This window comes from Ovis canadensis, chromosome 8 (genome assembly GCF_042477335.2).
Source record: "Ovis canadensis isolate MfBH-ARS-UI-01 breed Bighorn chromosome 8, ARS-UI_OviCan_v2, whole genome shotgun sequence".
NCBI classification, from domain to species: Eukaryota; Metazoa; Chordata; class Mammalia; order Artiodactyla; family Bovidae; genus Ovis; species Ovis canadensis.
In genome coordinates, this window is record NC_091252.1 from 10,680,107 (window position 1) to 10,693,123 (window position 13,017).

The 13,017-nt window shown below is 43.1% G+C and overlaps 1 protein-coding gene across 2 annotated transcripts in view; it reads left to right on the plus strand.

The window, feature by feature from the left end:
- CD109 (CD109 molecule) overlaps positions 1–13,017 on the plus strand; it is a 133,617-nt gene that overhangs the window by 19,723 nt on the left and 100,877 nt on the right. For both annotated transcript variants that reach the window (XM_069598016.1, XM_069598017.1), the window contains exons 3-4: positions 2,168–2,196; positions 10,248–10,478. In XM_069598016.1, the coding sequence (XP_069454117.1) occupies positions 2,168–2,196; positions 10,248–10,478 (260 nt within the window). The remainder of the gene's footprint in view (positions 1–2,167; positions 2,197–10,247; positions 10,479–13,017) is intronic.

Below are 13,017 nucleotides of genomic sequence, written 5' to 3' on the forward strand. Positions count from 1 at the left end.
ACCGCTGCTATGGAGAACAGTATGGAGGTTCCTCAAAAACCTAAAAGTAGAGCTACCATATGATCCAGGCAATCCCACTCCTGAGCATATATCCAGAGAAAACCATAGTTCAGAAAGATATATGCACCCTGAAGTTCATTGCAGCACTATTTACAATAGCCAGGACATGGAAGCAACCTCAGTGCCCATCAGCAGAGGTATGGATAAAGATGTGGTACAGATGTACAGTAGAATATTGCTGGACTGTAAAAAGGAATGAAATAGTGCCATTGCAGAGACGTGGATGGACCTGGAGATGGTCATACAGAGTGAAGTCAAAGAGAAAAACAGTTGTCTCCTAAAACTGCCTATAGGTGGAATCTAGAAAAATGGTACAGATGAGCTTATTTGCAAAGCAGAAATAGAGTCACAGATACAGTGAACAAGCTTATGGTTACTCAGGGGAGGGGGAATGGTATGAACTGGGAGACTGGGACTGACACGTACACTGTTGTGTGTGAAAGAGTAACTAATGAGAACCTACCGTGTAGCACAGGAAGCGCTGCTCAGTGCTGTGTGCGCTAAATCGATTCAGTTGTGCCCGACTCTTTGCCACCCTATGGAATGTAGCCCAGCAGACACCTCTGTCCATGGGATTCTCCAGGCAAGAGTAGTGGAGTGGGTTGCCCTCCTCTAGACTCAGCGCTCTATGGTGGCCTAAATGGGAAGGAAATCTAAAAAAGGGTAGATGTATATGCAGGTTTAACTGGTTTGCTTTGCCATACAGCAGAAACGAACACAAGATTGTAGAGCAACTATACTTCAGTAACAAGTAATAAGAAAAATTGGTTGGCTGTACTTATGGAGTCTATTTCTAGGCTGTCTATTCTGTCCCATTGATCTGCCTATCCTTTTGCTGGAATCACATGGTCTTGATTACTGTGGCTTTATAGTAAGTCTTGAAGTCAGGCAGCATCATTCCTCCACCTTTATTCTTCAGTACGGTTAGCTAGTCTGCATCTTTTGCTTTTCCGTGTAAACTTTAGAATCAGTTTGTTGAAATCCATAAAATCACTTGCTGGGATTTTGATTAGGATTGCGTTGACTCGAAAGATCAAGTTGGGAAGAACTGATGTCTTGATAATTGAGTTGTTCTATTTATGAACATTGAGCGTCTCTCCATTTATTTAGCTCTTTGATTTCAAAGATTTTTTAAAAAAGTATTTATTTTTAAAATTTGGCCGCATTTGGTCCTAGTTGCAGCATGATGGCTTTCCCTGCAGCATGTGGGGCCTTAGCTCCCTACCCGGGATTCATCCTGCATTCCCTGTGTTGCAAGGCCGACTCAGCCACTGGACTAGCAGGGAAGCTCTGTGGATAAAAAAATTGAACCTGGAGAATTAGGTAACATGTCAAGGACAGGACTAGTGGTCTGATTGCAGAAGCCACCGGCCTGACCCCTGCTGCATGCTATGCCTGTCTGTTCCCACGGGGTAGACGCCCATGGCCTCCAGGAGGAGAAGGGCTGTGTCTGTCTTATTTACTGGGTTACCCTTAATAAGTGTTTCTTAAATGAATGAAGAAACTGAGGGCCTGTTACCACCTATAAATTCATGTCACTTAAATGGGAACTTCGAATAAGTACTGTTTTATTTTTAACTTGGAACGTTTTTCCCTAGCAGTAAATAGATTTGATGAGATGTTGGCATGAGTTAAATTAGCAGTCTTTGTTTAGTAACTTACATGAAAAAAGTCTGCATCGTTTTAATACTAGTGGGTCAGTTAGGAGTCCCAGCTCACCCCTAATGTGACTAATGCCTTCCTTTTTTCTGTCTGTCATGAGTATATGAGAAATGTTCATTAGAAGTGAACCTCAGCTTCCTTCTGTTCACTGTATGAAGTGTCCCTCAAACATGTTTAATCTTAAAACAGCGAGAGAAGCAGCAGCAACACTGACACCAGAAATGAACGTGGAAAAGAGAAGCAGAGCCCGGTTTTTGGGGAGAGGTTTGCCCACTTGTGTTCTGGGCTTTAATAAAGTTGTTTTGGCTTGGCTAAAGAAATTTGTGATTTAGTAAGTTTATGATACCCTGTATATTTGAAAGACTATTAGGAGAGTCTTAATGAGTTTTATGTTATATCATCATATTCAAATTATGACTGTTTTCTTCCCTGTTTTCCTTTTTAGGCTCTTTCAAGACACTTATTCTTCCATCAGTAAGTATTTATTTTAAAAATTTGGTTTCATAATTGTGCATCGTGTCAGTGAAATGAATTTCTGATTTTTTTGACTTTCATATTGATTTACGTGCCTTGTGAGTTTGGCTTGAGTTCAGTTCCACCTTCAGATTATTTAAGAATGATATTACTCCAGGGAGATTGGTTATTAGCCTTTTCAGATGCATAGTGGAGATTTTCCTTTTGTAAAATAGAGAACTTCCTGAGGGGAACTGGCTTGGACTCTCCGCACAGGGAGCTGGGTGGGTTTGGTCCTGCTTCTGCCCTAATGAGCGCAGCAGCCTTGGGCGTGTCATTGTTGCTCCCTCCCAGTTTGTTTGCCCTGGAAAAGGGCAGTGCCTCGTTGAGCAGAATTGCTGCTTGAGGCCAAACAAACAAATAAAAATCAGTAATTGATACTGATCCTATCTTTGATTAAAATTTTGATTTTTTTTGTTTCATAATTCTGTATTGCTTTTGCTATTTATTATTGAGTTTTTTGCTATTATTATTGAGTTACTGGATTATTGAGTTTTTTGGCACCCTCTTAAATTTTGCACTTGAGGCAAGTGCCTGGCTCACCTCACCGTGGTCCCAGCCCTGGAGAAGGGGATAAAAGTGTAGTCTGTTTCACAGAGGCTACCCTGGAGGTGAAATGAGATGTAAACATGCTGTGGCATCTGCTGTAGAAGTGGGAGGAGTTAGCGGATTCGTGTTGGTGTGTGGCAAAACCAATACAATATTGTAAAGTAATTAACCTCCAATTATAGTAAATAAGTTTATATTTAAAAAAAAAGAAACCTCGTTATTCAATGTTGCTTAACTAGTCCTACTTCTCATAGCTTTAATTTGGAAGTCTGTAACTGTTTTCTTTTGGAGCTTCACACATTTAATGCACAGTTAAGCACAGCATCCACCAAGAGGACAATTTGGTGTACTTTTCTGGGGCTAGATGAGTAATGACTTTGACCTTGACACATTACACACTTATGTAGGGTCAGCATCTCCCAATAAGCCAGGTTCCCTATTACCTCTTGAAGTTTGCTTATTAAGCACATTCAGAAACCACATTCATTTTGAAGGGGAGTTCTTAGGGAATGGGCTTCCCTGGTGGGTCGGTGATAAAGAATCTGCCTGCAGTGCTGGAGACCTTGGTTCAGTCCCTGGGTCGGGAAGATCCCCTGGAGAAGGGAATGGCTACCCACTTTGCTATTCTTGTCTGGAGAATTCCTTGGACAGAGGAGCCTTGTTGGGGGTAGGGGGACTACAGTCAGTGGGATCACAAAGAGTTGGGCATTACTGAGTGACGAACACTTTTCAACTTTTCACGCTCTTGGAGAATATATAGTGCTCCCAAACAGCTCCTCCCCCTGGAGGAGGAAATGGCAGCCTGCTTCAGTATTCTTGCCTGGAAAATTCCGTGGACAGAGGTGTCTGGTGGGCTACAGTTCATGGAGTTGCACAGAGTCAGACGCGGCTGGGTGAGCACAAACAATCCGTTATAAAAAGTCCTTGGTTTTGTTCAGTCTCTAAGTTGTATCTGTCTCTTTGCCACCCCATGGCCTGCAACATGCCAGGCTTCCCTGTCCTTCACTGTCTCTGGAGTTTGCTTAAATTCATGTCCACTGAGTCAGTATTGCTATTTAATCATCTCATCCTCTGACACCCCCTTCCTCTTTTAATTTTTCCCAGAGTCAGGGTCTTTTCCAGTGAGTCGGCTCTTTGCATCAGGTAGGCTAAGTGTTGGAGCTTCAGCTTTAGCATCAATCCTTTCAATTATTCAGGTTGATTTCCTTTAGGATTGACTGGTTTGATCTCTTTGCAATTCAAGGGACTCTTAGAATCTCCAGCACCACAGTTTGAAAGCATCAGTTCTTCAGTGCTCAGCCTTTTTTATGGTTCAACTCTCTGTACAAGTCATCTGTACTTGACTATAGGAAAAACCATAGCTTTGTCTATACAGACCTTTGTCATCAGGGTGATGTCTCTGCTTTTTAATATACTTTCTAGATTTGTCATAGCTTTTCTTCCGAGGAGTGAATGTCTTTTAATTTCATGGCTGCAGTCACTGTTAAAATCATGGCTGCAGTGATTTTGGAGCCCCTAAAAATAAAATCTGCCACTGTTTCCATTTTTCCCCTTTTATTTGCCATGAAGTGATGGGAGCATGAGCTTAGTTTTTTGAATGTTGAGTTTTTAAGCCAGCTTTTTCACTCTATTCTTTCACCCTCATCAAGAGGCTCTTTACTTTCTGTTTGCTTTCTGCCATTAGAGTGGTTTCATCTGCGTATCTGAGATTGCCAATATTTTTCCCAACAATCTTGATTCCAGCTTGGCATTTCACACCATGTACTCTGCGTATAAGTTAAATAAGCAGTGTGACAACATACAGCCTTGACATACTCCTCTCATAACTATTATATTTCTTACCTATTATGTTTGTACTTACCTTACTAAGAAGTATACTGCTGTAAAATAGAAAGTAGGGCAGGGGAAGTGTAGGCATAAGTAGGCAGAGTGGGGTTAAAAAAACCCCAAACTTAATGACAATAAGATATTAGACTGTGTTAATACGACTTCAGACATTAGGTGCTGGCTCCCCATGTCTGTGTCCTTAACTCTGTTGAAAGAGTATTACAATGAGAAGATTAAAATAAATCCTGTGTGACTTAATTGTCTGATAGCGGAAGAGGGTGAGATTTAAGTTCAGGAAGAACAGCTTGAAGCACAGTAACTGCTTTCCTCAAAGAAGTCCACAGCTGCGCTGGCTGGAGGGTAGTGAGACTGGAAGGAGCAGGCGTGTGGGTGGGACCAGAGCACTTGGGCTGGGATTCCAGTAAGCCTCCTCTAAACTGTACTCATCCCATTTATCATTAGCTGCAAATTTCACTCCTGTTATTCTTTAAATTAAAAAAAAATTAAATTTATTTTTGGCCACACTGGGTGTTTGTTGCTGCACGTGGGCTTTTTCTCGTTGCAGTGAGCGAGGGCTGCTCTCTAGACAGGGTTCGCGGGCGTCTCATTGCAGTGGCTTCTCTGTTGGGGAGCACAGGCTCTAGCGCGTAGGCTCAGTAGCTGCGGCACAGAGGCTTAGTTGCACACAGGCATGTGGGATCTTCCTGGACCAGGGATCGAACCCATGTCCCCTGCATTGGCAGGTGGTTTTTTAATCACTAGACCACCAGGGAAGCCCTACTATTATTCTTAAAAGTCTTAACTGTATGAAATACTTAACCCAGTATCTCATGTTTGTCTTTAACATTATTTCTGTTGTATATAGATACAGCAGTTACGTGTTGAAAACTTTACTAGAGCTTATGCTTAGGACTAGATCCTTTTTTAGTAAAACAGAACTTTAAAGACTTAGTCATAAAGTGTCTGGGAAAATTTGATAATGCTTGGCAAAAATAGAAGGTTCTGCATTTTTATGAGTGTTCAATGAAAATAGACCCATCTTTAAAAGAGTACTTGCATTCTGATGTTTGCAAATATAATATTTAAAATTAGTTTTTAAGGTACTCATGAATTTTTGCTATAAAATGTGAATATTTTGGCTGCGTTGAAACAAGTGTGTTTTTAATATCTGACTGGCTCATTTTTTCTGCTTCTGATATAGTGAAGTCAGCCTTCAGTAAGAAGTAAATTAAAAAAGCAATTTATGCTTAACATAAAGGTTGTTTTTTATATAAAATATGCTACAAAAAGTTTCTGTTATTCTCTTTGTAAATAAAATGTAAAATGAGGGAGTGGCTTTTAAAATTAAAATGCTTAAAATTTTTAAAATTTTATATTGGAGGATAGTTGATACAATGTTGTGTTAGTTTCAGGTATACAGCAAAGTGAATCATGTATGCATATACATAAATCTATTCTGTTTTGGATCTTTTCCCATATAAATTATTACAGAATATTGAGTATAGTTCCCTGTGTTATACAGTAGGTCCTTGTGGAATATCTGTCTTACATATGAAAGTGAAAGTCGCACAGCTGTGTCTGAATCTTTGTGATCTCATGGACTGTGGCCTGTAGCCTCTGTCCATGGAATTCTCCATGCATGAATACTGGAGTGGGCTGCCATTTCCTTCTCTAGGGCATCTTCCCAACCCAGGGATCGAACTCAGGTCTCCTGCATTGCAGGAAGCTTCTATACCAACTGAGCCACTCAGGAAGCCCCATCTTGCATATAATAGTATGTATATGTTAATCCCAACCTCCTAATAAAATTAGAATGCCTTTAATGTTTAATTACTAATATATTTTAAAATAGAAACTATCATCTTAAGTTTCTCAGTTTTATTTAGAAAGTTATTTGAAATTGCCATTACTTTTGGTAACTGGAGTTATTAGTGAAATAAAGTAGTATTAAATACTCTTGTGTTGTCTCAGTTTCCTTAAGACAGTTAATCTTTCAGAGAAGGTGAGATGGTTTTAGATGGGCCAGATTAGAATCAGGAATCTGTTGTCACTTTGGGATTTATTGTCCATTAGGGACTTTCCCGAGCAACCCTCTGTCATGTACTCTGGGTGGAGAGCTGTCATCCACCTGGAGGGTTTGTGTTTATGGATACCCAGAACATTCTTAGCATAACTGAGAATCAGCAGCGCTCAGCTCAGGTGCTGGTTGATATCTTGTTGATCTAAGTCATGGGGACTGAGCACCCCCGGCCTCTTGTCCTGCTCAGACAGTGTCTGTCTCTGGGAACCACATCTTTCCCCCGCCCTGCGACTTCAGCTGAACACATAGGATCCAAAATCTCTGCAGGTAAATAATTGGTTCTGGTATACGAGGTAAGGAGCCCCTCTATTACCAGTTCAGGGAACTCTTTTCAGTAATTGTGGGAGAAGGTGGGAGGCAGTTTACCATCAGAGATTCGGGAGGTTTGCTACCTTTGATCCTCACCACCGTCGGGAGCAGGTTACAACTCTGTGGGTCCGGCACAGGGAGACTCTTTCATGGGGATCGCTTAACATCCCCAGTATTTTCTCCAGCCTCCTTCTCACTATGCCCTCCACTGTTACCAGTGGAGGGCCAGGGTCTGTACTGACACCCACGGTGATGGTGACACCCTGAGCCGTGCAGGGGTGCCCCCCGATTCAGGGGGACATCCAAGGTCCACTCTGAAAGTCCATATTGTTACCTCTGACTTTCCAGCCCTCGGATCGTCCCCAAGACTTTGAGGGTCCTAAACCGCCCACATTTTGCCTGTGAGGAGGTGGGGTTTCTACCAGGGGAGGGTTGAACAAGAGAATTATGGTAACTGAAAGGAGCAGAGAGGCAGCACTGTCCCCTCTTGGTATCAACTCCCTGAAGGAGGATGGAGCAGGAGGCAGGAGGAGTCCTTGGACACCTTTGTGTCGCTTCTAATTCTCTAACTGACTTTTCGTGGTTAATAAGTCTTTGGTTGCAGGCCTCTGCATCATTAATTTGGTTTAAGTCTTTAATCTACTGGGGCTTTCCTGGTGGCTCAAATGGCAAAGAATCTGCCTGCAATGCAGAGACCTGGGTTCGATCCCTGGTTTGGGAAGATACCCTGGAGAAGGGAATGGCAACCTATTCCAGTATTCTTATCTGGAGAATTCCATGGACAGAGAAGCCTGGTGAGCTATAGTCCATGAGGTAGCCAAGAGTTGGACACGACTGAGCGACTAATACTACTTTAATCTACTGTCTGTTCTGGGGCCTCTGTGCCACTAATCTGTGGCATATACAAGCAAATGATATGCTGGTTCCTGGCATATATATTTTCCTGCTTACCTTCCCTTGTGGCTCAGCTGGTAAAGAATCCGCCTGCAGTGCAGGAGACCTGGGTTCGATCACTGGGTTGGGAAGATCCCCTGGAGAAGGAAAGGCTACCCACTCCGGTATTCTGGCCTGGAGAATTTCATGGACTGTGTAGTCCAGGGGGTCACAAAGAGTCGGACACGACTGAGCGACTTTCACGTGTACTCTTGTGAACATGCTTACAGTATTGAACACTCCGTTTAAAAGAATCTGAGGACTGAAGCATCGTTTGAGAGAACAGAATAGAAGGATGCAAGTGCTGGGCTAGGTTCTCAGCCCTCTAGGGTGTACATCTTTGGTTCACGTTGAATTCCAAGCTCGAAGGTGCTCAGGGAATGTTTGTTAAAGGAAAGCAAAAATCAGTACTAGAGGTCATTTGAAGGAGATATGACTGTTTCTCCTAACAGTTTATTATGAAAATATTAAATATCAAAAAAATCTGAAAGAGTTTCGTAGTGAACAGGCTTATAGCTACCACTTCGAATCTACTGTTAATGTTTTACTGTACTAGCTTTATCACGTATTTAATCTGTCTACTCATTTCTCCATCCATGAATTCATCTTATTTTTAAAATGCTTTTCTGAGTAAATTGGAAACATCAGTACTTTTCTCCCTGTTGTGTTAGCGGTTCATCATGTTTCTTTCATATTCTTATCCGTATTGCTGGCTTTTTGGTGGCTGCTATTGCTGGAAAATTTCCTCAGAGCCCTCTGTGGGCAAATCTTATTTTTCCAAAGGAGGCAGACCATCATTTCAGAATCTTGGGGTTAGGAATATGAAAATGAACTAAAACTCAAGTGTATTAGTTATCTCCTGCTGTGTAACCTATGGTCCCCAAATGCTGGTGTAAAACAGTCAGAGAATTTTATTACTTTGCACACTTTCTGTGGGTCGGGAAGCTGGGGGCTGTGTAGCTGAGCAGGTCTGACGTGGGGTCTCAGGAGACGGCGCTTCCTGTGTCCGAGCTGCTGACCTCTGCAGGCGACCCCGAGCCTGGGGGTCCCCGGGAAGGTCGCTATTCACGCGGCTGGCAGGTGGGCTGTGGCTGTTGGCCTCTGTCCCTCCCCATATGGCCTCTCACAGGCCTCTTGAGTGTCCTCATTGCATGGGAGCTGACTTCCCCCAGAGCCTTGGATCTGAGAAAAAGAGAACCAGGCAGAAGGTATCTGGTTAACGACACAGCCTCATTCTACTCCCGAGGAGCAGGTCACTGGAGATTTAGGCTTTCCCTTTTGCAAGGAGAAGGGTCAAAAAATATTTGGACATGTTTTGTTTAAAAAAACTTTTTTATTTTGTGTTGGGCTATAGCTGATTAACAACCTTGTGATAGTTTCAGATGAACAGGAAAGGGACTCAGCCATACATGCACATGTTGGATATGTGAATGGATTTCTCCCTCAAACTCCCCTCCCAACCAGGCTGTCCCATAGCATTGAGCAGAGTTCCATGTGCTGGACAGTAGTAGGTCCCTTTTGGGTATCTGTGTTAAATATAGCAGTGTGGACATATTTTAAAACCACCACATGAAGGCTCTCGTTAGAGTATATAGCTCATCCCGGGTCTGAATCTCAGCTAGTGACCCGGCGCAACTTCTTTCACTCTTCCAAGCCCCCCAGGTTCCTGGTTTGTAACCTGGCATTTGTTAGAGCATCCCCCTGAAGGATTGTTGTGAGGTGGAACGACGCGGCGTGTGTAAGTCGCCAAGTGTGGCTTCTGGTCTGTCAATGCTAGAAGGTAGGATTTCCACTAGTGACAGACACAGTGACAGTATTGGCGCCATCAGACCTACCAGGACTATGACACGATGCACAAGGTTGGGCAAGAGAGTGCATCTTGGCACAGGTAAGAGGTCCTGGAGAGAGAAGGGCAAGAAAAGCAGTCTTGTGCAAATGTGCCTTTGGGCTGCCTCAGGCAGGGTAAGGCTCGGAAGCGAATGCTGAAGTGTTCTGACTCACAGTGGCTGTACATGCAGAAGAGTTTGTACTTGGAATAGGAAGTGACAAGGTGACTGCTGACAGGGCTGTGGGGCGAGGCTCCTGCAGTCTGGGAACCTTGAGATTTAACTAGAGAGCAAACACCAGGGTGTGGAAAGAGGGAAAACAAAATTTTTAATTGTGGTGCCTAAGAGTAGCACATTTTTCAACGTTGCAATTACTTTTGATAATACTGTATATTTAAAACTTCAATTCTAACTTACAATTAAAAACATTTTTGAGGTAAAACGATGAGACCTTGATACATCTGATGTCTTTTTTTCCCCCCCCCCAGCTACCTCTGAACAGTGCCGATGAGATGTATGAGCTCCGTGTCACTGGACGTGCCCAGGATGAGATTTTATTCTCAAATAGTACGCGCTTATCATTTGAGACCAAGAGAATGACTGTCTTCATTCAAACAGACAAGCCCCTGTATAAACCAAAGCAGGAAGTGAAGTTTCGTGTTGTTACACTCTTCTCTGATTTTAAGCCTTTTAAAACCTTTTTAAACATTCTAATTAAGGTGAGTGCCAGGTGGAAATGACACTGGGGCTTCAAGCCAGCTCATGGAGCTCTCTTCAAAGTTCTGCTGACATTGTTGGTCCTGCGACGTCTTGGGATTTACGTGGCTAAGCTCCCTTCCTGACGTGGGATGGTTTCCCTAGGAAGGGGATGGTAGAGCATAGGTTAAGAGCTCAGGCTCCAGAGTCAGCCTGCTTGGGTTTTGGTCCCGGCTTCATTATTGATTAATTCATTTGTCAAACATGTTAAACCTCTTTGTCCTCAATATTCTTCTTAGTAGTTATTGTTGTTATAAATTAAACAAACACAGAAATCTAGCAAACAAACGTGTACATGTAACTTCAAGCCAAGATACGTTTGTAGCAAATACCACATGGGTTGGCATGTTTAATGCATATTTCTTGCTCACATTGATGTTGTATCCTGGTGGGTAGTGGACAAATAATAAATTAACATACAAATATCTATATATAAAAGAATAAGTTATGTATGTGTGAAAGAGAGGGAAAGAGCTTGTGTTTGCTGTTCTCAATAGGGTTGACTCTGCCAACAGAGGGATGGCATAGGAACTTGTTAGGGCCAGTGGGGGAGGAAACTAGCAGAGCACTTTGCCCAGAAAGTGAGTGGACAATATTAGGACAATATAAGTCAGGTACAAGTAGGTTGACTGGAGGAGGGGCTATACGGGATTTTCTTGGCTATGATATGCACCTTGGATTTTACTGTGAGGGAAATGAAAATTCACTGGAGAATTCTAAGGAGAGGCATGATATGATTTGACTTAAGATTTTAGAAGGATCACTCTATGCTCTAAGAAGTGCTTAGAGGTGCTAGCTCTGTGAGCTTGAGGAAATGAATCAACATCTCTGAGCCTTGGTTTCCTTATTTGTAAAATGCGTAAAAATAATAAGACCTTTGTGAGGATTATGTGAGGGAGTTCAAGTAGAGCATTTAGAACTGTGTCCAGCACATAGAACATGCTCACTAAAATTAGCTGTAGGAGCCCCTTCTGGCAAGAAGTCTCTGGCCTCTGCTGCTGGAACACAGCAAGCTCTGAAAGCAGTGTGGTTAGCAGACCGAGTGCTTTCTGGTGAGAACCAAGCTGAAGATGGCCGAGATCCAGGGGGACCTGGTTATCTACATGTAAGCCGAGGAGAATATTAGACATTTGATCAATGGCATAGAAATAGGGTGAGCAACTCATCCCAGTTTGCTGGGACTTTCTTTTGAAAAATCCCCTCAGTCCCAGGACATCGGTTACCCTAAATGTTCTGACGAATAACAGACTGGAAGGTAAATTTAGGCTTTCTATTTCCGTATCTTCCTATTCTTCTTAGTAGTTGTTGTTGTTATAAATTAAAGAAACACAGAAATCTAGCAAACAAACATGTGTACATATAGCTTGAAGCCAAGATATGTTTGTAGCAAATACCACAGGGGTTGGCATGTTCAATGAGTATTTCTTGAGTGGCAGTGGTATTATTTCAGAATTTGCAGCTCTGTGAATTTCTGCCTTTGCTGTGTTGGAGTAAAGCAGGTCACCATAGTGAACAGCATGTCTAAATGCATATAACTCTCTGAATGGTGTTTATGGATGCCATTCATACTGTCCATCTTCCTTTGCCCACAAATACCGAATGCTCCGTGTAAAAGGAGGAGTCGGAAGCGAGTGTCTGCCTGTGTCTGGCTGTTTGCATTAGATCTGCGTGTTTACTGTCTCAATTGAGTAAAAGTCAGCCCTGGATAAATGGTCTGTTCTAGGCGTTAACTCAGAAGGAACCCTGCTGATGCTGTTTTGTGGATTCGTTTGGCCCCTCTCTCAGAGTTTGGACTTGACCTGACACATTAGTCTTTCCCAGAAATGCATGGAGAGACCTTCTTCTTACTGCTTCTGGTTCCGAGGGATCCTGCCGGCCTGGCTGATGGGTGGCTCCCTCGGTCAAGTGAAGTGAAAGTCGCTCAGTTGTGTCCAACTCTTTGCGACCCCATGGACTGTATAGTCCATGGAATTCTCCAGGCCAGAATACTGGAGTGGGTAGCCTTTCCCTCCTCCAGGGGGTCTTCCCAACCCAGGGATCGAACCCAGGTCTTCCGTATTGCAGGAAGATTCTTAACCGGCTGAGCCACAAGGGAAGCTTTGGGGAGGAAAATTTAGACTGAAATTCTACCAGGAACCCACGGCGTTTGGGACCCTGCCCTCCTCCTTCTGAAAACCGTCCTTTGGGCCCAGTTCATCAGACTGTGATATTTCCTACATCTTTCTTGGAGAAATTTCCCAGAAAAAAGTAGGTCTTTAGTGTAGTGAGAGCCCCTGATGTGAACCAAGTTGTACTTGCTAGCACAGCACTCCCTGCAGGCGAGTGTGGAGAATGCATCTTGGATCTACAACTGTTGGGGGCCCGTGTTGCCCAGCCGAGAACGACTCACTGTAGGATGTACCTAAAATACTGACCATCATAGCATATTCAGGCACTTCGGTGTTTTTCTGGGATCATTGGTTATTTCCCCTGATCTAATGACTGGCTTTCTCAGGAAGCAAA